Below are 24,968 nucleotides of genomic sequence, written 5' to 3' on the forward strand. Positions count from 1 at the left end.
CAATTGCAGGATAATTGCTGAATGTGCCAAAACATTTATTTCACTCTCCACTAGGTGGTGATGTAGCTTTATACACACAAATCAAACCCTAAGTGATTTTTGGGTCAGCTGGGAGTTAAATAATCATTATGGGCTTAAAAAACTCTGTTGTATTTACATGTGGATGTAGAATAATAAGAGGTTAAGACAAGCTCTGAGCATACTGCTGATAAAACAGATGCTGCTAAAGCCATTCTTCCATTGTCTCATATTGCTGCATAAATGGAAAAAAACAAACAAACAAACCAAAAGACATGCAAAAGAATTACTGAGACTTTTTTAAAAAAATGTTTTTACCCTTTGCAATCATGTGTAGGTGTCTTTTTTCCTTGAAAATAATTTTTTAAGCAATAAAATGTATTAAAAACCCAGTAATACTCTCTTACCACTGTTGCTCTCCTTAAGTTCCAAATCTGGATGCGTATGTTCTGTGTATCGGATATGCCTGTTCTCTTTTTTCCTTCTCATACGATTAACCATAGAAAATGAAGAAGTCAGAACTGGAGAATCTGGAATGACTCCTTCTTCCAATTCCAATGCTTGCTGTTTTTGCTCCCTGGAGTCCAAAGTAGGAGGTCAAACAAAACCCGAGTCAGTGAAATGAAGAGCTTTAGCAAGCAGGACAAGCATTTCATTTAAGAAAGCAACAATTTAGAAGATACAGCCATCCCAATAACATCTGTGCATAAGAAGTAATACTACAAGAGAGCTTTTAACAACAAATTCAAAATTGCTCCATCAAAACCAAGAATGGCCTGCAACCCTAGCTCTTCACAGTTGACACTATGTTACAGATTCAGTGTAGAAAAATTAGCTTAACCGTGTATTCTCTTTCCAAAAACTCTATCTAGACATAGCAAGAAAGCAAGAAAAAAATTTCGTTTTTTATATAAACTTTATAAATAGAATTTGTTCAGTATTTAATGAGGGCATCGCTCCCTGCCATATGGTGGTGGTAGTGGAGAATGGAAGAGGCAGCAAAAGAAGCATGAGGAAATCCAACTCTGCCTGCGTGGTCATCTTTGGTAGCACTTTTCCCAATGACTCCCAAGAGAAAACATGGGCCAAAGAAAATTTCCTAACTATAAAGAGAAGGATAGAAGGTTTTCGTCTAAGGGAAGAGGAGGCAATATAGATACTTCTGTTTGCATTGAAATGAACCACGGTATCCTGAATAAAATAAGTTAATCATGTCATGTTTAACTGTCAAAGGTATCTGGCTTGAGAAAAACAGAATTCTTACAAAGTTCAGCCTTTTACTGAGACTAACTGTGAACGTTAGTCAAATAAACATTGATGCATTTATTTGCTTCTCTGACATCTTGATGTATTCCATTGTGCAATTTTGTAATTCCTCTTTTCTAGCACAATTACACAGAAAATACCATAACTGGAAGCTGTGCCATCTATTGAAAATATCTTAAGGAACAGATCAAAACACACAGAAAAGCAGTGAATTAGTCAAGTTACATCACAAATTTAAGTTAGCTGACAGAGTTCTCTTTAAATTTACTGGCACAGCCTTGTATGATATATTAGCCTGCCTAAAATTTTTTCGTGTAAGACAAGGGATAGTTCTTAAATGCCACCAGAAAAAAACAAACAAACAAACACTTGCCATATATACATCATAAATATGCATTAAATCGTTTCTGAATTATGGAAGCATTTATTTGAGATTACAGAAAATGTTTTTGTAGAAGCCTTCTTGCTCTTTCCAACCATAGATAATGAAATTCTGATCTGATAAAGGAGCAGATAATGCAATTCTTCTGAAAGTTCACTTTTATACATGTTTCTTAGATTTTATTTTAAAATATTAAGCCTTGGGAAAGGAACACACAGGATTGCAAAATCCTTATTTTGTGTCACACACTAGAAACAACCTTCTACCTCGCACCTATTTGATGGTGTTATCTTGCTTTATTTAGACTGAACAACTGAGATCAACAGGCCACAACCAAATGCGGTGGCTCTATTACAAACAGCAGAACCACCCTTGTTAAATCAATGAATCCACACAACTCTGTGCCCATTTAGATATCCACTGAACATGCTGACCAAATAATTTGGTGTTACGTTGATCATTCTCAGCTTTCCTACAGTGGCCAGATATTTTTACTGGAAGCTAAATTGCAAGACTAGGGATCAAACTAATAAACTTGGATGGATCTGTTTGGCATCAATTAATATTTTTAATGCCGGTTCCTAACTGCTTTTAAGCTACTTAGCAGACCCATTATTGAAAAGGAATTATAAAGTGAAAGCATATAGAAATTTGTTACTACTTGGTCTTGAAGAGGAATATTTCCAGTGTTATCAAGTATGTTCTGGAAAGATGAAACGCATACAGAAAAAGAGTAGGATGATTAAGGTGCAAGAGATGGGAGACAAACAAAGAAATACAAAAGGAATAGAACCACAAGCCTTTTAAACTATAATCTAACCTTATTGTCTGAGTAAAACAACTTACTTTCTAATGAACATAAGAAGAAATTATAGGCCGAAAAAAACTTACCATACATAGCCCATACATCCCATCCCACTCCCCCTGCCTGCATATGTGACTTCTTCACAGATAGCCGAAATTGAGATAAATTTCACGTCAGACCACAGATAGACAAGAAAAGAATACAACCTCTGCCTTACAGACTGTACAGTACTTGTTTACTAACTACAGCATTATACAGTACATTCTTGGTAGCATACCAGAATACAATCTGACAGTCAATTATTTGTAGCTCACTATTTTTATGACTTTCTTTCAAAGTTTTTTCTTCTTTTTATAATTTTAAGATTATCAGAAGTTCATTTCAAAAATTTATTGAAAGATCCTGGGACTCTGACTACTAGAGAAACTACTTTTCTAAAGCCTTACCCTAAGAGGAAACAACTGTTAAAGGGTCTACAAAAAAAAATAATAAAAGAATGAGAGGTAAGGTTTTCCTATGCACTGCAAACAAGCAGAATCATTTTGAGAAATTACGTCAAACAGAATTTGTACAACAGATTTATCCACCTCTTTCCATTTACAGAAAACACCTCTTTGCATTTACACAGTTGAAAAACAATTCTGCAACACAAAGATGCTAGTTTTACATTGTTAATATCAAGTGGCATTAGGCTATCTTTACCCAGTCAATTAAAAAAAAGCAAAATAAAGTTTTAAAGACTTAAAAGCTACTATTTATATCCCCAGACATTACTAGCAAGATTAAAAACAAAACAATTCTTAAAACTTACTCCAATTCCTTCTGCAATTGCTGGAACTGTTCAGCTATCTTTTTATTTTCGTCCTGCAAGTTGTTCTTTTCATTCACTGCAATTAATGTATAACAAAATCAATTCGCACGCGGTAACATCGTATCAGATCTCACTTTCTCAGGTCTTCTAAGGAAATAGAATCAGTTCTAAAACCCTAATAGCACATATCTTCTGCAGCTTTCCAAAATGAGTTTTCAAGTTCATCACTAAAAATGTTATAAAATGACTGTTAACAATGGCAAAGGCGTCATAGCTACTAGATCCCAACATTAGTTCCACACAATCATTAATTAATTTTGCCCACGTGCATGCAAGTGTTGTAAAGATGAATGAATTGTTCACTCAGCTCTATAGACAAAAATTGCCACAGGATACAAGCTTGACGCAGGTAACTTTTGTTTGAATTTGCTATTTTGTCATCACCAGTTACTTCTGAAGCCAGGGTTTCCTTAGAAAACCTAGCTGTCAGTCATTTTGTGTCTTGACTCTAGGAATAAACAGAAGCAGCCACATTTTAGCTCCAGTAACTACCTTACAGTGTAAGATTTTCCACGTAATACGATTTCAGTATTAGCACTTCAATCTAAGGTGGTTCAAATAACTAGTAATTGATCTGTGTTAAATTATTTGCAAACTGTAGAATTAAGTACCCCCTGACTGAACTTCTTGGACTTTTAGAAAAACATACCATGTATAAATTCTATCAAGTTACAGGAATTCATGAAGGATGAGTTCACAAAACATACTGTTTTGTCTTCAGCCTAGTGGACAAAACTTACTAAGCTCAGTGATGAGTTTAAGATTCTGCTGCCGGATATTTTCAAACTCCTGCTGTTTCTTTCTCATATGTTCTTCAGTTACAGCACAACGATCACATAATCCTGCTCTTAACCTACAATAAAATTAAGAGGGAAAAAAAGCTTTATAAAAATACTGCCATGTACAAAACAGATATCCACGCTTAACTGGCCTTTTGAACAGTGAAAACTAGAAAATTTCTGACAACTCTGCAGAACACCACTTTGTTGTAAGTACTGCAGATTTATGTGGGGACACAGCTGTATCTACACGCACTCTTATTTGCATAAATGGCTGTAGGTACCAGTTACTTCTAAAACAACACATTTGTGGTACTTTCATGGAGTGGAGCATCCTGCACCTTGCTGCTGAAAGACTGTCAGGTAATACAGGTAAGCTAATACAAATTCAGTCAGATATAAATTAACATTCATTATAGGAAAAGTTAATTCAAGCAAATACAAATAAGCAATTTTTTTTTTTTCCTAAGAATTATACACAAGAAGAATATATTGCTGCCATTAAGCAAAGAAATAAAAAGGACAAATTCACAGTTCAGTCTGTAACAAATACCAAGTAAACGTGAAGTCTAGACACCAATACTTAGAACTGGATCCGAAAGGCTCTGCTAGTCTAGATCAGTTGTTTAAGGCTCACCTGTGGTCAGAAAAGGACTCGTAACAATCAGTACATCTTACTCAACACATTCATTCACGCTGTGAATTCACGCTGTGTGTTCATTTTACAGATGTTAACCAAACGGTATTCATTTGTGGTACACAGCAAGAAGTAATAGTATTGTCAAAGTGAAAGCCAGATTATTTGCCTGCTAAGGCAAGATACCAGTTGGTTAAGAGTTCTGCTTTGCTGCTGTTAGCACATGAAACAAAAAATAGCTAAATGTCCAATTATGCAGTTTAATATTGGAAATAAAAGCCATCTTGATTTATGAGTGTTTTAATATTGTGGAATTTGGGAAAAGGTAAAATACTGAGATGCCTCCTCACGTTAGCTTTTCTGATTGCATAATAAACACACTATTATCATCTCTCTGAATTAAGCAATTTTTAATACTACTTTTTTGTTTGTTTTCTAGTACGTATTTCATCTGCTAAGGGATTAGAAAATTCCAGCCACCGTGGAAATGTCTGTACCTGTTCACTGTGAAAGCTTATTACCTGCCTGGCTACAAGTTTATGCCTACTGCCTTTTACAGACAATCAGAGCTAAAAGCAAGTTTAGAGTATCACAGCTCTGATGTTTGTGGTAATGCAGGAACGTGAGAAAATAATTTCATATGTAATGATCTCCAGTTCCCAGAAAGCTTCTAAGAGCCTAACAAAGGCAAGTTTAACAAACATTCGAAAACAAGTATCATTTTTTTAAAAGATGAAAAAATGCACTGTGATTTCACGTCAATTGGTTTTGGTTTGCTATACCAGATTAAACAGAAGCAGATAAGGGAAAGGGAGAACAGGTCAAAAGGTGATCAGAATGGCTGAGTCAGTTGCAAGAGACAGAACCAATGACTAAATTTAATATAAAACAGACAAATGGAATAAGACCCCAAAACTGAAAGTTTTCTTAGTGAATTATTTCATTTGTTTCAAAATGTATTGTGTAGTTCACCTTTGGGTTTTGTATTATTTCTTGACTGATACCAAATTTATGTCTAAAAAAATGAATGAAAAAGAATGCGTCTGTCTGCCTTCCAGGTTGATCTGCTTAACTTCCATTTGTCTTTACTGAACTAAATGCTAAGCACTTAGAAAATAGTAAAATAACAATTCAGTCAGAAGAATTCAATTTCTATACTTCTCTTTAAAACACACTATTTGGAGTGTATGTGAAATGGACTGGTTTACAAAAACCAAACATTCAAAGCTGCAAAGCATACGGAGCTATTCTGAAAGAACAAAACACAACAAATCCCAAAGCTAAAAAACACTGGTTCACCTGTCTTCTAGAACCTTGATAGTATCATGAAGCGCCTTTTGCTGTTCTCTGAGCTGTTGGTTCTTGGTGTAGAACTCTTCAAGCCTCTCTGCATCCCTAAAATCAAACAGAGAAAAAGCGTTACCTCTAACTTTAGGTTACAGCTTCTATTTTTTCCAATAAAGAATTCTTTCATTCTCTTGAGTAATTCAATTGATCATCAGCAAAAAATAGCAAGTTGAAGAAAAATGAAGCAAATGTTTCTGATGAATAGTAATTTAGAGATGTGTGAGCTAGAAAAGTAGCAGCTAGTTTCTAATTCCACAGCTAGAGTTGACCTTCTATAAATCTGATCTTTGCTCAGGACAAAAAAAAAAAATCAGTTGATGATAGCCAAGGCATAAAAGCTAATGGTATTCTAGTAACTTCAGGGAATGTAAGCTCAAGCGGTTCTTAAGTCACTGTCTTGCTGAGCTGTTGGGGAGCTAACTGGGGACTTTTGCAGCTAGGTCATTTTGCTCTTTTTTCAAGCAGTGAGTGCAACTTGTAACATGGCAAACCACATCAGGTTTGTAAAGCTATAATAAATCTCAAGAGCCATTGAAGGTTTAATTCCTCAGGCAGCAATTGCCAGGCTACAGAACATGAATTCCCAGAACATGAATGGGAAGCAAACTCTCTTCCCAAACATCTCAGAAATAGAAGAACTTCGGTAAAATTTCTTCTCTACAAGACGGGAATGTTGAATTAATGAAAAACATCTCCTCCTCAGAATAATTAAGAAAAACTAGCAACATTAAATTCTCAGCTTTAGCTCCTGTTACATATGGAGTGGTAATTTGTGTTGAGAAGATGGTTGATATTAATAAAGAAGGAGGAGTTGTGGGAGTGTGGCCATGGGGGGTCGGCAAGCCCCATCGTTGATGAGAACATCAGACTCTTAATGATGAGGCCATCAGGAATGTAAAAGAGTTTAGAGGGAAAAAAGAAGGGTAAATCAGGAGACTCCATGCAGTCTCCGGTTTCTTGTTCTCCAGTTGTTAAGGCATGGAAGTTTCTGGGTGTTTGCTGTTGCTATTATACGCAAAGTTATTTGACCAATGAAAAGTTGTTTTGAAAAGAACTGCTGTGGGGAGAAGGGTATAAGAGGGGAGCCTGCAGTCAAGATAAAAAAAAAAAAAAAAAAGCAATGCAATGTGATTAAGTTATGTCACCAATAAAGAAACAGGAAAAAGGAATGAATAGGGACCGGCTGGCAGAATGGAGACCAGGACGGGAACAGGCATTTTGATTGCCTCACGAAGATAGGTTCAGCCAAACTCAGCAAACTGCTCAGAGAAGCTTGTACTGAAAGTCGCTAGAAATGGCACATGGGAGCTGGGAAGAAGCTCAAGCTGAGAGAAGTGGACCTGTGCACACAACTGCCCCTCGCTGGTAAGCAGCTGCGCATTATGGGGAATCATACGTCCTTAGGAACAAAGACTGTCCTGGTAACCTTACAGCTTATTCTCCTTATTAACAATCAGACAGTTTATGGTCCTGAAATATGGGACCAAACTGAGGTCAAGGTGTTGCCTCTGCAACTAAAAATGACAAGGTTGCGGTAGGATTGCTCGGCACCTGGCGAGCAGTCTCTGAGGCCTTAAAGAGCCCTGTGGGACCACAGTCAGAAACGTGTGGTTTGCCAGATAGTGAGGGAGCTGCGGGCTCCTTTACTGATCCGACTGCTACGCCATCAGCCCCTCTGCTGCTACAGCCATCGAAGGCTTTTGCTGTTTCGCTCCCTGGTGACCTGGACGTGCCTTTTGACCCAGGCCTCATTGGCCTTGAAAAGGAGATGGATATGCTTTTCTTCGATCCAGGAAGAACGGGATACGTAAGGCCCGAAGACCGAGTTGCTTAGCAACTTAAAGCAAGAGATATTGTTCCCATGACTAGCCCTGGAACTCTCCAGTGTTTGTAATCAAGAAAAGGAATGAAAAATGGAGACTGTTATAAGTCATGGAAGTTATGGGAGCACTTCAACCAGGCCAACTATGCTCCCCCAGTCACGGACATTGATAGTAATAAACCTAAAGGATTGTTTGTTACCTTTTCTGATTGTACATATGCATAGGTGTACTTGGGTTTAGTATGTAAAGCAATGTTCTGTATATTTAGAAAAAGTTTGATGTTCATGTGTGTGTGTTGGTGGAGCGTAGGCTCCCCGCACACCCAGTGCTGTTTACTTGCCTTTTATAAATATTCCTTTTATAAATATTACTAAATTCAGATTGAGTTGAGACTTCATTTATAACACTCCCCTTGACATTTATCATCTGACCACAATATCCCTTCAGGATGCAAACACAGTATAAGCAACAAGCACATGATATTTTTCTACAAATTAACTTTCAGAAGCTCAGCAGCTGAACCTATGCAACATGACAGTATCTAAGTTCTGAGAATTTATTCCTAGCTATTCTTTTTACCACGAAAACCTTTGTATATTCCAAGAAAGTTGGTGTTTTCATCATGCCTAAGATGAATTATTTCAGAAAACCATGAAATTGGCTGACAAAAGACAGCCAAGGACAAACACAAGTAAAGAAAACACATTTACTAACTTGTTGATACAATTCTTTTACAAAAGATTTACTTTCAAAACAGCACTCCCTTTAAAATATATTAATCAAACATTTGCATATTGCTGGTATTGCATGATTATTATAGCAATACAGAAAAGTAATAATCATGAGCCATAAAGTGAATGGGACAGCTGGGAGGATCTGCAGCATACAATCCAGATGTATTTTATTAATTCTGAAATTTAAAAGTGGGTATTTTTTCTGCACTACCACCCAGTCCACTATTGTCCTTTTCAACTGCCTATAGAACATATAAAATGGTTAAATGTTAACAGTGTGCCGGACCATTTAAGGCTTACACTTTCACATGAGAACAAAGTGTTGAAGTTCTGTTACTTCAGTTCATTAACCATGTAAAGGCAGGCCATGGTAAAATGTTAAGTCTGAAAAAAGCAGTCTGTATTTTTCTGATGCTTCTGACAAAAAAATCTAATGTTTTTCAGTTTACTAAAATTACAGAAGTCCTAATATTCAATACTAATGCTCCCACTCAATTTTAAAATCCTTTCTCAAGCTGCCTTTAATACATACCTTATTCTGTGGCATTGATTTATTTGTAAAAAATACATAATATACACTAATACTCCATTCCTTCCACTTAAATCCTGCAAAATATCATCAAGATATTAAAATGACAGGAGAAACAAGGCTTTTTTTTTTTTTAAAGCCAGTGCAGACAATAAACCCAACAGACATTTTAGACTATGAGGCACTCTTCTTAATGAAGAGTCTCTGACCTAGCATTTACAAGTCATTAGCTCCAGTGCTGAAGTGGGGTACAATATAAGGCGCTCATTGTCAGCTGATTACAAAGTCTGAAACTTTAAACCTCAGGTATTCAGATGCATCCAGGAGAACAAGACCTACTACATAAAGAGTATTGTATTGACAGTGTGGTAATTGGAGAAAGATTCCAACAAACAATAATTAAAACATTTGCTATGTGTTCAGTCACATCACTGATAACAGTCAGCATCTAGAAAATTAATCAAGTAATTTAATATTTTTGGGATACAGAAGCACATCATGACATAGCAGATCAAGTTAACAGTAACAGCAAGAGATCTTTTCACCCTTTCAGATTAGAAATGTAATAACTACTTGATTAGAGAATTGTACATTAAAAATAACAAGATGTTAAACTGACCCATTCTCCCTCCCCCCCCCCCAAAAATACATGTAACCTGTTAGTATAAAAACACAGCACCAAATATTTGCTATCAAACAGTAATCTAATAACCATGATGGCTCAGCCATCCATCCACAGTAACAGAGCTGGATTTCCTGTGATACTGCATTACCAATCTCAATATTCAGTAAGCTTCTTTAAAATATAGACAGGTATGCTGCTTGGTCTTTAATGAAGGATCTGACAAGATGCCATGATACATCCTGACATTTTGGTAAAGCCCATATGAATGAATAGTTCCAATTGACTAAAAATTTGCTGACAGACCAAATAAACAGTTGGACTCTACTGCTACATTATTTATTTATTTTTAAATCACAGTTAAAGAGCAACTACAACGAATATATACTGTAGTAGTAGCAGTCTAGTGCTCGATTGAACAAGCAATACAAAAGTTGACTAACCTTGATCCTTAGGAGCAGGTACATACTGGGGGTAACTGGGAGTTAGTAATGCTGGTACCCTCAGGATCTGTAAAACCTGCTGTGGTGAATTGCTACAAAAATGCAGAGGATCCTCATGGCACCACAGTAAGATGGATGCTGTTGTGGAAGTGATTAATCAACACTTCCTTTTGTGATCCTGTCCTGAACTGTTCCTTCAGCTGCCACTGCTATCGCCTAGCAGCTTCTCTGCAACATTTAGTCCTCAGGAAGTGCAGAGAAAACATCATAGCATCTGCTAAAAGCATCAAATGACACCATGTGGACAAGTCAAAACCATAAGCAGGAAACCTACAGCCTTCACAGATTAGATCTTTATGAAAGCAGATGAAATATGAGAAGATGTGCCACTTTGCAGCCTCAGAGTACTACTGCGGATTACCAAACACCAGCAGGATTGGCATCGTTTTACTGAAATAAGCAAAACACACAAGCCTTGACGAGGTTCAAACCTAGGGGAGCCTTATTTGTCACTTACACAATTCAAGAAACCAAAAAAAAAAAAAAAAAACAACAAACAAAACAGAAAACAGACAACTAAGAAACCTAACAGCAATTAATAAATGACACAATAAAATAAATGTTACTTACTTCTGTAAAAGCACAAATTGAACACAGCAAGACAAGCTTGCTGTCTCAAAACTAGGACTGCACGTCTTACTGCTTCAAATAGCCATGCTGGGAATGTCAATATGTAGTATTTTTTGTTTATTTTAAGAAGGGTTACATTTTATTTCTTTAATATATCTAAGACAATGATATTGTTTTCCAAAGTGGAAAGAGACAAAGCGATTTATTTTTATTCCTCTCATACAGCACTTTCGATTGCAACTCATCATATAGGACATTAATCTTGTAATCCACATTTTTTTCCCGAAACTGCTTCTAATGAACAGAACAGGATTAGCAGTAAATATTTACTGCAAAAAGAAGTCACATTTGCCTTAAAAGTATAAGAAGCGACTGAAAATTAGCGAATTTTATTTTTTTTAACCAGAATCCTAACTGAATGACTAAAAGCTGGGTTAAGGCACTTCAGCTGATATTAATGGCAAACATCTAATGAGGAGAAATATATTAAAAAGTTATCTGTAAAGAGATGTAAGTGGTAAGACAAGACTTGACCTCAATTTTAAAATGTTTCCCTAATCATCTTTTGTTTTAGAAATGCCAACAGTGTTGATGGGCATCCTAGAAATAGCATAGATAGGAAAACCTTTCCAGCCATTTGCTGAAGCAAGACAAACCTAGCGTTCAGGCGACACATCCTACAAAGAGTTATCTACATCTTTAAATGACTTCAGCTGAATTACTAAAATGAGCAGAACTTCCTACATATCTGAAAGGAGATATCCACAAGACCTTAATTGATTTTACAGGAATTCCCACTCATTAATCGTACTTAGACTCTCCTTTAATAAATCAGATCATAAGGGTGAGTACTTACAAGCATCTTTCCTTCTTTAACTTAGATATTTTCAGTTGTAAGCCTGAAAGAGGAAAGAAAAAAGATAATTGTTATACAATTCTGATTTAACAAAATCAGTGGACATAATAAATAAATTCTCCTTTTGCCAATGATATCTGCAACAGAGAAAGAACAGTCACTAATTTGGAGAGGAAATGGTTCATTCTGGATTTCTTGGGTATGTTCTGCAGTATCCTGGAAACCAGTAAAGCTATTACAATCCCGAGGAAAAAGGGACTTGTTAAACAGTCAGATTTACACTTATATATAAAAACACCCTCTTTGTAAAAAGGAAAAAAAAAAACACAACAAAAACCCACACATGCTAATACCAAGTACTACCAATATATTTTCATTGACTATGCATATATAGAGCAAAATAAGTTGTGTACATATAAGTTGTGTATATATAAATCCATAATACTACACTTAATGAAGCATTAATCTAATAATGTATTAGATATGCATAAAGGAAAGTTATTTAAAACATATTTTAAGGCTTTAAGTACAAAAGGACAACATGTTCTGTTGGAGGTATGCTACCAGAACCTCTCAGCCAAAGCTTTTCTGGAACCTCTTAAGGTAGACTGAGGAGAGATCATTTCATCTGTGGCCCTTCTCCCACTAAGGAATACACAATCCCAAATGTATGTTCCGTGCATGAGTAAAAAGGTACCCAAATCCAAATGATGCTCTCAGGCATGAGTGGCCAGCTGACAGCCTGATCTAGAGAGCAGCCCAGCCAATCTGCTTGCACTGTTTTGGGTATTGGATGAACGTGCACAGGTGCAGGAATACTAAGGTGATTTAAGTAGGGCCTGGCTTAGGTGGGATACAGTGAAATTTATGTGATATTAACCATATGCAAGCTGGACATACCTATTCTGAAAAAAAATGGTTGGAAATAATCAGAGTCCTACCGTATTTTCTTCAAATGGTGAAAAGTAGTGAGCAACCTGTGTCTGAACATGAGGTGTCTTGTGCGTTTTTGCAAAACCATTAGTCTTTTTTGGAGGATATAAACTTATGGCACCAGAACACTTTTAGACAAACTTCTAACAATTTTAAATTTAAACCAAAACACATATCCAATACATTTTTTAAATAGAAGATGCTGGCTAAGGCAGCTTGTAGACTTCTTTTACCTTCCACCTACCACACTTAACTGGGATCAGCTCAAAGGGCAAACTACTTGCTTGAGAAGGTTCATTGCTCAGGACACTTAAAATGCAATGGTCAGATCAGCCAGAGTCACTGAAACCATGCCACCGATGGCTACGAGGTGCCAGTGAGACAATGAACTAAGAATGCAACAATTGCTTAAAAAATGTAAGGGTTATTGGGAAATATAGCAAGACTTCTTTCATGTCTAGGTGTTCAACACCTGTGAGATGTTGTGTTCTATAACGCAAATCAGCACAGAAAGAGGGTTTATTTTTTTTAAAGTAGTTGCTATTCATCAAGTCAATTAGGCATCTGCAATTAGAACCCCTATAAAGCATGCTTTAATGCTGCTCCACACCCATCGGAAGGAATGAAGCTGCACAACAATGCATCTCCTGTATGAACAGGTAGTCTGTTCAGCGAGGATTCAGGATTGTAACACTGGCAACCTGAGCCACAAATTGCAGAGGCAGCACTCAAAAGGCGCAGCACTGTGCTGCAGGTAATACTATCTCCCCTCTCACCTGAATGCAGGAGGAACCTAACTGGTTACTTACAGGTTGTGTTTTTTCTTAATTCAAATGATTGCAACGAGAAGGCAGGAATCCAGTTTGTTACATTTATCCAAGAGCACTGGATTACTACATTAAGTGTAATCTCTTCCTTTTGCTTTTCCAGAGCACGGGCAGACTTTAACCAAACTAATTAAGACAACTTTTCGTTTTCTTTTAAACAATGAGTTTTCAAATTTCCCCAGTTAAGGGTCTAATAAACATATAAACATGTGCAACTACACTGTGTACATTCCCAAGTCAACTTCCTCTCTTACACAATAATTCTGTGAAATAGGCAAGCTAGAGAGTACATGAATCTACATTATGTAAAGCTCATAAGCGTTCTAGTAAATGACACTGTCTCTATTAAGATGATGGAGGCTTTCTTTAAACTATCATTAGGCAGATTAAACACACAACACTATCTGAGGAAAATTGCAAATTGATTAAATTATGTCCTTGTAATATTTCAGTTAATAGATGTGACAATTACTGTCCTGATTTTTCAAATGCAGTAATCTTCTGAAAATCCACAGGGCTTGGGAAAACAGCAGAATCACTGAAGTTCTCTAGGAATTGGTTAGACAAGCTTCTGTCAGCAGTGACACAGACGAAATCCTACCTTGAGGGTACAGAAATGGATCGGATGGCCTCCTCACTTCCCTTCCAGCCCTGTTTTTTTTTTTTTTTTTTTTTTTAAACTTTTTGAAGAGTTTCCAACCATTTCCTTTCCTACAGCAATAATGAGATTGCTTTCCTCATGGTTTTCCCAGCTTCTAGGACTACCGTCTTTTTCACCCCTTTACCCTATTTCCCCCAATACCATTTTTAGAATCAAGGAATAATTGAAAAGAATTAAAGCTATTTCTTGCGCACAAAATTCTCTTCTCTCATTTCTACACTGAAATATGGTTCCTTTTAGTTCATTAGATGTGAATTCATCCTCAGGAACCACATTGATAAAAAACATGCAGGAAGTATTCATAAATCTAGCTCAAAATAATTATAAATGTCAGCACCTGCAAAAATTAGTCACTTTATAAAACAGCATTATTAAATTCCTTTCTGATCTGCGTGAGCTATCTGTTTCACACATTCTACACGTAGGAAATGGAAGCAAGAGTATTTTTAATAACCATTAATCTGAGTTGCTAAGCATGCTTGAATCCCATGAAAAGTCAGCCAACATTGACCATGCCCAATCTCTTTGGAAACTGCGTTGTAGATTGTCACAATGAATTTGAGAGAAATGCTAGGCTAGCTATTTTGTCTAAACAGAACCAAAATTTGGAGATTCAGCATTTTTTTGCAAACAGTCATGTTAAAAGAATAAAAAGCTTTCACTCTCTAATGAGGTTGCAGGACTGGGCGTGTTTAGATAACATGGAGAAAAAAAACACAACACTCTTTACAATACAGTAATTTAAAAAATTCAATGCAACCCATTTTGAAATGTGTGAGTTTATATACTTACAGAATACAGACTACAGAACACTTCAACTATTATAACTTGTATAATACATCTGATTGTTTCAAGCTTACTCTTCATAAATTCTGCTTTTCATGGACTTGTAATGATTAGCAAGAAGAATTTGGTAGCACCCTGTGCATTGTACTTGCAAAAGACTTTCTCTCCAACTACTAACTTTCCCCTAATCCAACTTCCACCATCTTTAAAATAATTTTTTGCTGACATTTAGATTGGAAACTCATGAGTCAATTTTAATTCTTATTTATAGACTTCAGAAACAAGCAAAGTCCAGGCAAGCCTGTGTTTGATGTTTCTAAAATATCTTCCAGTGCCATTTTCTATAAGAGGATCCCCACCTTTTGAAAAAATTAACTATCCTTCAGGCATGTCTTTGATGTTATCACGGAAGACCTAATTTTACCTAACACGGTGCGGGACATACTGACAAAGGGCTAGGCATGAAAAAGTCTGCCTAGTGGCAAAATTAGCTGGCCCCACCCAGCACGCGTTCTGAAGAGTATCTTTACATGCATAAAGAAAACCAAAACGTTAAATCACGTGCTGCACATCCCAAGGAACTAGAGAAGGGGTCACTTAACATTACCCTCTACATTAGAGCTTTTTGGTTTTCAAGTTTTTGTTGTTCAGACATGCCACAGATTGCCAGATCCCATTCTGTCAGTAATTCTGCATGTTATCTGTAGCTGACATCACGCCCACTCTGAAAAGAAATATCAAGATTAAAAAAACAATCCTCATGAAAATCATGAAAATACTTTTTTTGTGTGTTTTGAACACAATATAAAATTGTGTATTATATGGCTTAATGTTTCATTTTTAAATGTAACAATATCACACTAACTGGTACATCTCTCCTTTCAGCTACCAAACCAATGGAATTTTTTTTATAAAAGAAAAAAAATAGCTATTAACACAAAGAATCAAGGCTCGGCATTGCTAATTGTTGAGCTAATACTTCTATGGCTTTTAGCATGAAGTATGAAGCATCCCTACAGCTCTTAACTCACAAAAAAAATCACCTGCTTTTACTCCACATGAATAAAAATACTTTTTCATGCATAATAATGTGTTTGTTGAAGATGCTGACAAATATTACTCTAATCCATTCAAAAAAGATGGATTGTGTGCCTTAAGAAAACAAAGCAGCTTGCTTCCAAAGTATTTTAGCAAAACATTTTATGAATACTACTTCTGAAACAGTATTATAAGAACATAAATATTCAGTGCAATAATTCATCCTTGAGTGTTATTAGTTTCCTATACCGCTGAAGAATGGAAAGACACTAACAGCGAACCATAGTAAAATTAATAACATGCAGATCATAAAGTGTAGCATAAAAATAAACAACATTATTATAAATTCTGCTGAGAAATTGTTGACCACTAAAAACCGAAGAAATGTTTTTCACTTCAGTAATACAAATCTGCAATGGGATTTGGCATATGTCAGGGGACATAATGCAAATGCTTGTCCTGGCCTCCGTTTTAATATATCCCAAGTGACTAAACGCAAAGGAAAAAAATACATTTAATAACTTGATTTGGAAACTTAACCATAACCATTAAAACTAAGCCAACATTTGAATATTTCCTACGCAAACACAGATCCCATGGAACATTGTGTTATTCGCCTCTCAAGTGACCTAGCAAATCATTTTATACCTGTAGTTTAAATCTGATCCTGTTAAGCCAGGCTTAGATGGTCAGTCTATAAGGCTCACTCATAATCATTCAGTCCCTCATCTTGGCATAATATAAAACTTTAAAAATGTATTTAGTTCACATGGACAGAGTGGTATTCCGGTTCAAAGTTCTACTGTGGCAAGAGACAGCTTTCTGTGAAATCAGACTTTACTTTTTACCTTGTACTTCTTTATCGTGACATTCTTTCAGCTTGGACCACAGCTCCTTGAAGAAATCTCCAGAAGATTCTGCAGAATTAGGGCTCCCACAAGTTCCTCCAGATGCATTCATCTTGTTTCTTCTGCTCTCGACTTACTTATTTGCAGAACTGGCTCGCTCTCACACTAAGTTTTAAATAACATAGTTATGAAGCTGTTCCTGAAGACAGGTGTATGCCTGCAATGACAGATCGACACCACTTATGTTTGCATTTATCAGAACATAACTTGCAGCCAGAGATGAAACACAAAGCACACTCATACTCTTGTCAGGTTGTACTTATTTACTGACAGCCACCCTGAAAGTATGGAAGATGGCAAGGATTTTGCTGCAAGTAATAATAAAATAACAGAAATTTGTCCACTTGTACTGTTCCCCCACCCCTTCAACAGCTATCGACTTACAAATAGATTAAAATATTTGGCAGTCTTTAATCTTTCTCCCTGGAAACTACCGTTACACAGAACTTGTTTTCTAGAGTAACATGTGCTTCCAAAATTTTGCCATCGGAAAAACTAATTTGTGAGAAGTTTTATCAAAGATAACATTTGTGTACATGCTTTCTTTACCTAGATGTGGATAAAAACGAGAGATTCTACAAAGAGAAGCCCCGATTTCCTTGAAGCCTTCTTGATTCTACAATGAATTTATTCCTACTCCATGATGCAAAGGAACTAAATCAATTTCAGAATTCCTAAGTCCCCAAAACGTCAGTATTTTAGGAGAACTCTATCAGAGTCAGACAGCTCTGCCTTAAAAATCAGACTGCCTATACAATTCAGATGGCACAACCTTACCTGTAATTCCTCTTTCTTTTGAAGGGTTTCTTAGCACAGATGATGCCCTCAGGTGATCTACAGGGGAAGCGTGGTACTCAGATCTGGGTCTGAGCCAAGGTGATTCAACTCTAATTGGTGCACTGGGTGTCCAATATGGAAATGCTCACGTAATCTCTGCCCTTTGGTTCCCTGGGTATGCAGCTACTGGTTTAACTGGTCACCACAATAAACCATTTAGGCCACTGGTCAATGACCTTGTCTAGGATCTGGAGGCCTTGGTTCCTGTCTCCTTTCTCAAATCTCTGTGTATAGTCTTAAGCAAGTCACTTTTATTTCAGAACGCCCATATTTAAAATGTAATAAGAAAAAGGGAATTAAGCATTATTTTCAACAACACAGGAATACTCAAACTGTATGTTTGAGTATTCCTCAACATTCCTACAGAGTGAAAAACACTGGTAATCATTAGGTACCTAACATTTTGCTTTACTATGCTACATCTCTAGAAAATTCAGTGCCCATGTCAGCACCTGATTTCAACCTAGCTTATATCCTTATTTCGAGAATAGTCCTGAACAGAAAATTAATTTACCTTTTCAAACAGGAATGCCTACAGTTCTTCAGCTGAAGTTGAATGGCACTTTGCTTGCATCTTCAGGGCTGAAATGCTTCGCTTTGTGTGCTGTCACATTAAGCCATCTTTACAACACTTCTTTGTGGAACCGATTGCCTAGTGACATTAGGAAGGTCTTTTAAACTCTTATTTTTCTACCTTCAACAACCACAGGCTGGTATCTCAGAAAATATCTTTTTCTCCCTTGAGTGCTAGGGCGGTGAAACCAACAAACTTGCTCATGCTTATTGTCTCAGGTTTGAGTATCTCCAATCAATCATTCTTAAGGAAAGTGCACCTGACTCTAGAATTAATAAGAATTAATCTCCAATCGTTTTGCTGTGCTTTTTTTCCCCCCCCAGAAAGAGATATTGTAAGAAAAAAAAAAAAAAGGAAGAAGGTTGCTGGAAACGATCAGTACCTCTACAAACAGGTAAAAATTAAATGGGTTTTCCCAAACTTCACCTGCCTCAAGACCCCACTGCTTTCTACAGGTGTCCAACCTGCCTTCAAGGAGAGGGCCCCCAACAAGTGTTCAAAGAGACCCCCTGACACTACTAACCCACTAACCATGTCCCCAAGCACCACGCCCAACCTCTTCTTCAACACCCCCAGGGACGGTGCCTCCACCACCTCCCTGGGCAACCCGTCCCAGTGCCTGGCTGCTCTTCCTGAGGAGAAATGCCTCCTTATTTCCACCCTGAACCTCCCCTGGCACCACCAGAGCGCAATGAGCTCTCCCTGCGCCTCCTCCTCCCCAGCCCAAACCCCCCCCACTCCCCTATCCTCCCCTCACAGGGTTGTACCCCAGACCCCTCCCCAGCCCCACAGCCGTTCCCCAGAAACGCTCCAGCCCCAGAGCCCAGCACCAGGGCTCGATCCCCTTTCCCTGTGCCCCACCCTGCCGGCCGCCACACCACCCACCCCTGCCACGAACCGGGCAGCCGTTGGCCCCAACGGCCCCCGCTCCATCTCGCCTCAGCCCCGGGGAGCTGGGGGGGGGGGGAGGGGGCGGGGCGCCGTTACCTGATTGGCTCCCGGCGGCTCCGCGCCAAACGGCGGGAAAAGGCAGCGCCGCCGGCCGCGGCCCCGGCGGCAGCGATCGCGGCAAGTCTCGCGAGAGCGGCGGGCTGAGGGGACGGGAGCCGCCCCCCCCCCTCCCCTCCCGTCCCCGGGTGGTGTGGGGCCGTTATGGCGCCCGGTGAGGGCAGCCTGAGGGGTGCGCGAAGCGTTAAACGTTAAACATTAAACATTAAATCTTAAACCCGTCAGGCACGGAGTGACACGGAACAGCCAGCGTTACCGTGCTGCCTCGGCTGCTGGAGCCTGCTGTTTGTGTCACTTGGGATTTTTGCCAATGCGATTTTTTATCCTCCCCCCCCCCCCCCCCCCCCCCCAAATTACAGTTATTTAGTGCTTTGGGACCAACCCTGCTGTCTGCCATGAAGTAAAACCTCTTCACCTTTAGTTTGTAGCATGCCTTAGTCATGAAGTAGAAGCAAAACGCTGCTTTCCAGAAACGCTATTCTTCCTCCACATGCTGCTACTTTACCATTAAAACACATTTGCAGCTCACTGGCATCCTGAGAGGACACACTGGTGTCCTCTGGCAAGGGCCTGTGCTGCAGGCATACACTTTCTACTCTATTAATTGTGGTATTTAAAAGATAACGTGTTTGGTATTTAGATGTTAGTAGCTTCTTCATCTTATTCTTGTCCCGTTACTCATACCACTCAAATCCCCGTAAAGTATCATTAATACAGAGCTACAGAATAAATGCAATTGTATCTGAAATAGAATTGTAATATTTCTAAAAAAAAATTGAAATTCTGTCAGAAAGGAGTCTGAAATGACCCGTGATTAAGCAGGCTTTACATCTGTTGTTCAGCTTTGTCAAAAATACTCTGAGTTTCCCATCAACTGTATACCTTGAATTTTGAAATGTTTCAAAAATCTTTGTTGAGGAAGAAGTTAACTTTTCCACTAATTCCGTACCGTTGTTTAACCACTATTTTCCAACTGAAATAAAATAAATCCATTCTCAGCAGCATATTACTTACGCTGATAGTTTGGCATACTGTAGTATCAGTATACATACAGTAGAACTAGAAGTAGATGCATCTTATGGAGGAGACTGTCATCATAGGTTGCAATAGACACTCCACTATTCTTAAATAACCACTGCAAGAACTGTCTCATTGACAGCTTTTTATTCTACTTTTGAAGGTTCTGTAATCTAAAATATGGGAAAGTAATTATTTCCTTAGGGTTAAGAGAAACGGATGTTTTAAATATGTGCATAGACCTGATAAGTAGCAATAAAATAGCCTTCTTTATTGTTCAGGTGTTTACCACAAGCCAGGCTTTTCTTTCTGCTTATAGGAAGCACTCTAGATAATAAGAATGTCACCAATTTTATTTGCCAGTAAACTGCATGAGCAGCTTAATCTTGTATTTGCTCATGCTGAACTTTACAGCAATGTAATTCCACTGAGTTCTGCAGTGCTCTCCTTATCTGCTTAACAGTAAGTGATAATGGATTAAGACCAGCAGTGGAACTTTGCCTTTATCTCCTTCCCAGATTTATTTATTTATTTATTTATTTTTATATCCCATAATCACATATTTGAGCACCAATTACTGCATTGATCCTTGGCTCATTAAACATACTAGAAAACTACCAAAAAGTCTTGTATTCCACATCCACTTAATATGTCTTAAGCTGACTAGTCTAACTGGAACTCATCTCATTCATCTCTTAAGAGTAAATGCCACACCTAGACAATAAAACTGTGGGAAAAAAACAAACACCTCACCACTGTTCAGTTTGAACAGAGGCAATGCTTTTTGTAGAGTCATGGCTCATGTCCAGTTTTCAGAGTAGCCCTTAATATGACATATTAAGCTAGGTGACAGACTACTTACTTAGCCATGAACAACTCTGAAGAAGGAAATCTAATTTAGTCCCAGCCCATTTTAGACCTGGCTGGTCTGAAATGTTTATCTTTCCTAATAATATGTGAAGCTCTTGATTTTCAACCACTGTTTAGTGGTAATGCCTTCTTGTTGACTGGCCAATTCACCAGCATATCAACTAATGATTGAATTTCTATTTTAAGAGTACTACAGTGTTGCAACACAGATAAAATAAAAATTAAGAAAAGCCTTTATGCCTCACCCACTTCTTTTTTTGGTGATGGAGACTGCATCAGTGTTTCTAACCATGCAGATAACAGTAGGTGACCTAGCCCACTGCATATGCATACAAAATAAGATTAAGAGAGATTAGCAGATAGTTTACTTTTTTTTTTTTTTTTTTTTTTTCTCCCATTACTTCAAATTTAGATACAAAGATTAAAACCAGCTTTGAATTACACTGGGAACTCTAATTTAAATATTTAATTGCTTTAAACACAATGATAAATATATCACTCTCTTCCTGTGTATATAAATATATATACAATAGTTAAGTCCTTATTTATTTATGTAAGATTTAGTAGGTTGCACATATACACACAAGGCCAGTGTGCTCACAGCCTCCCCGACTGGCAAATCTGCACGGAGGGATAAATATATTGCTCAATTTCTAGGCATGTGCATTTCCTGCACTTTATGTTGCAGTTGCCAGTAAGGGCATCAAAGGCACGCAGCTTCAGATGCAGCAAACAGGAGCATGTGGCAGCTCAGCTGCTGCCTCAATGGGCTTTAAACCGTGCAGGAACTGGCAGTCCTCCGACTGGTAGGTTTCTTACATCTGGGAATGCGCACAGAGCATACCATTGCTGTCTGGCACTGGTATTTGCTTTTTCTACCACTCCATCACCCCCCACTAGTTGAATTTCATTCTTCTCGAGCTTCTTGCGTAGCCACTTTTGAAACCCAGCCAAGATCAAATTCCCTGATGCCAGCAACAATGTTCACTTTAAGAGACCCTCTTCTTTGAAGTGCTTTCACTGCTCCTCATCTGTAGTCAGAAACAGCCAGGATTTGTTCAACTGAAACTCTCAGGTCTCTTAGAGATCCTTGATGGAGAAAAAAAAAAAAAAAAGAAACCTGAGGGATGCTGTTTCAGGACTCCAGTGCAGCGTTGCTGGTCCTCAGACTAAGGTGCAGTACCTGTGTGTGTTATCTGCATGCAGGAATGTTTTGCTCTTACTGATGTTTCTTGGGTTGACATGAATAGTCTTGAGTACTTTTTTTGATATATATATATATATATATATATCAGCCTTGGAAGGTTATTTCAGCTTGGAAGGCTGAAGTAAATGTTTACATGTCTGAGCACAAAATCATGCCACCTACCTTTTGGTGTAGCGAATGACAAGAATTCAGGACAGGAAAACAAGTGAAAGAGAAACAACAAACAGGAAACAGTATTTTACTTACCTTTTGAGGAAAAAATTCCCCAAACGATAGCCCCTGCCTGCCACCTCTAGCCCCCCCCAAAAACAAACAAAAAAAAAACAGCAAAGGAAAACCCAAATAGAAAAACAAATTGCAGAAGCAGAAGATGGCAAGCAGTATTTTTTTTTATTTGCTTTGAATGTTATCTTTTTAAAAATGTACCGTGTTCCCATCTATAGCTTTAGAAATCAAAGCTCCCTTGTGGCATTTTATAGGTTCTACATAGTCTCTGCTCAAACCACATGGTTCAGCCAGTTACAATTTTGGCTTTTGAGAATCGCTTATTCCTTAGCAATTTGTCATTCTGTATTTGACAGGGAAACCAACTGCAATGATAAATTCTTTTTTTTTTTTTTTCTGATGAACACTTGCAGCTTCTGTGGGAGTGCTAGACTTTCCCTATGTTATTTTCTGTGTATACCCCACACCTTAAAGAACAATTTTAACACAGAGATGCAATGCTGCTAATGAGAAGGTCTTTTCAATTTTCTGTTCATTGATTTTTTTCAGCTGCTCAGGAGGCCTTTTTATTGGCGCTCTACAAGAGGATAATGTTCATTTTCACATCAACCTGGAAATAGCAAGCAGTAAACACTTCCTTAACCCAACCTTCCTGTTATGTGACTACCATAAACTCTTACCTAATCCCATATAAATCTTTTTGTATCTAGTGGTTTATGTCCACTGGGGACACCGATTTATTTATTTTTTTTTAACATCATGAAAGAGAACTTGTAATTGTTTCACTTCAAGACAGACTAAATTAAGATTTCCAGGGAGATGGAAGTACCTATGCGAGGGTTTTCAAAAATGTAGTTACACGGATGGTGAGAAGATTCTCATTTACTTAAGTTAAAGAGTTATTTTGTCCTAACAGGCATGACAAAACCTGTCTTCATTCCTTTCTATTCAGCTCAGCAAGTACTTCTGTGCTCCGGTAGTTAATCAGTTACCAGATTCCACAGCTTTTGTTTTCACACTGTTTAATTTTTCTTATTTGACACCATACCTGTGAATGGATTCAGTTGCAGGTACGGGCGCAACCTTGAGGTCTGCCTGCTCTTTGTGACTAGGACTGCTTTTCGTTACCACTGCCACCACCGTTACTCATTATTTTCTAAAGAGGAATGTTTCTAAGAAGTATGCAGAAAGAAAGCAGTAAGAATGACAAGTACATTTCCTATCTTACCAAGAAGCCAGTTCCAAGCATGTAACTCTAGGTTTAATTAACTCACTTCATAAAACTGAATAATTAAAAAAAAGCCTAGATAGAATTAGTAAGCAGACGTCTTACTGGAGTGGCACTCTGCCTTGTCACAAGTGTTAGTGTCAGGCAGGGATTACAAAAATGCTGTATAAAAGAGAAGACCAAGAGGCAGCACTTCAGTGGCATGCTCAATACACTAAGTCATTGGCAGGGAAGCTTCTCTCATTCCTGCGCTTAGCTCCTTAGCTGTCTCTCCAGTCAGTGCTCCTGCAGCCAGATGCTGAGCTGCACACAGCGGGGTCGGAGAGCCGCTCTCACGAAAATGCTGGCAGCGAGCACCGCAGAGACTGGCGGTACCCGGGCACGTTAAGGAGATAGCCATTATACCACTTCAAGCACAAGAGACATTTTTGCTTAAGGTTATCTTAAACGAATTTTAAAGAAAGACTTTCAAAACTCACCCTTCTGTTTGAATTGTGAAAAGCTCAGTTCTTGATCGGGGTGATAAATATTTACTATTGACTCCCCCTCCGGCTATAAACCTCAAGTGTAAGTGAGATGCGGAAGCCACCGTGGACCACACTAGAGAGTGCCGAGCGGAGAGCTGCCGCGCCTGAGATATATACAATGTGCAATGGATAACCTAATCTGCCTCTCATTTAACTGGCCGGGCAGGTTCCTGCATCCTGGGGAGCGTGGAATCATACCAGAATTTGTTGGCACAACAGCCCCGTCCGACCGGTTCACGGGGCGCTGGGAACCCGTGCAACCAGTTCGCATCAAAGGCCGGGCCCAACATGCTGCGGCTCAGCTCGCCGCCTCGCCTCGCCTCGCCTCGCCTCGCCTCCACGGGGAGGGAGGCTGCGTGTGCACCACACGGGGAATTATTCACGCCTCTGTCAGCTCCCCGCTCCGGGAGAATGATGTAGCCTGCAGCAAAATAATTCACTGCGGGGTGGGGGAGTGATCCATCCTCGGTACATGGAGCGAGATCGTATTGTTAGACGGCTTCTTTCATTTTAGGTGCTGATGCACTGGGCTAGAGGTCTTGCTCAGCATAAGTGCAGAGGGAAACGGGAAAGAAAATAT

At 38.4% G+C, this 24,968-nt stretch overlaps 1 protein-coding gene across 6 annotated transcripts in view; it reads right to left on the minus strand.

The window, feature by feature from the left end:
* RBBP8 (RB binding protein 8, endonuclease) overlaps positions 1–24,488 on the minus strand; it is a 41,488-nt gene extending 17,000 nt beyond the window's left edge. Inside the window, exons 1-9 of one of the 6 annotated variants that reach the window (XM_068671448.1) lie at positions 19,192–19,279; positions 18,247–18,384; positions 17,673–17,729; positions 16,836–17,052; positions 11,743–11,785; positions 6,058–6,153; positions 4,083–4,195; positions 3,283–3,358; positions 426–595 (exon numbers count right to left, since the gene is read on the minus strand). In XM_068671448.1, the coding sequence (XP_068527549.1) occupies positions 426–595; positions 3,283–3,358; positions 4,083–4,195; positions 6,058–6,153; positions 11,743–11,785; positions 16,836–16,947 (610 nt within the window). In that variant the 5' untranslated portion in view covers positions 16,948–17,052; positions 17,673–17,729; positions 18,247–18,384; positions 19,192–19,279. The other 5 variants (XM_068671449.1, XM_068671447.1, XM_068671446.1 and 2 more) reach the window with 5 other exon arrangements.
* Between the last annotated feature and the right edge of the window lie 480 nt (positions 24,489–24,968).

This window comes from Anas acuta, chromosome 2 (assembly GCF_963932015.1).
Source record: "Anas acuta chromosome 2, bAnaAcu1.1, whole genome shotgun sequence".
Taxonomy (NCBI): Eukaryota; Metazoa; Chordata; class Aves; order Anseriformes; family Anatidae; genus Anas; species Anas acuta.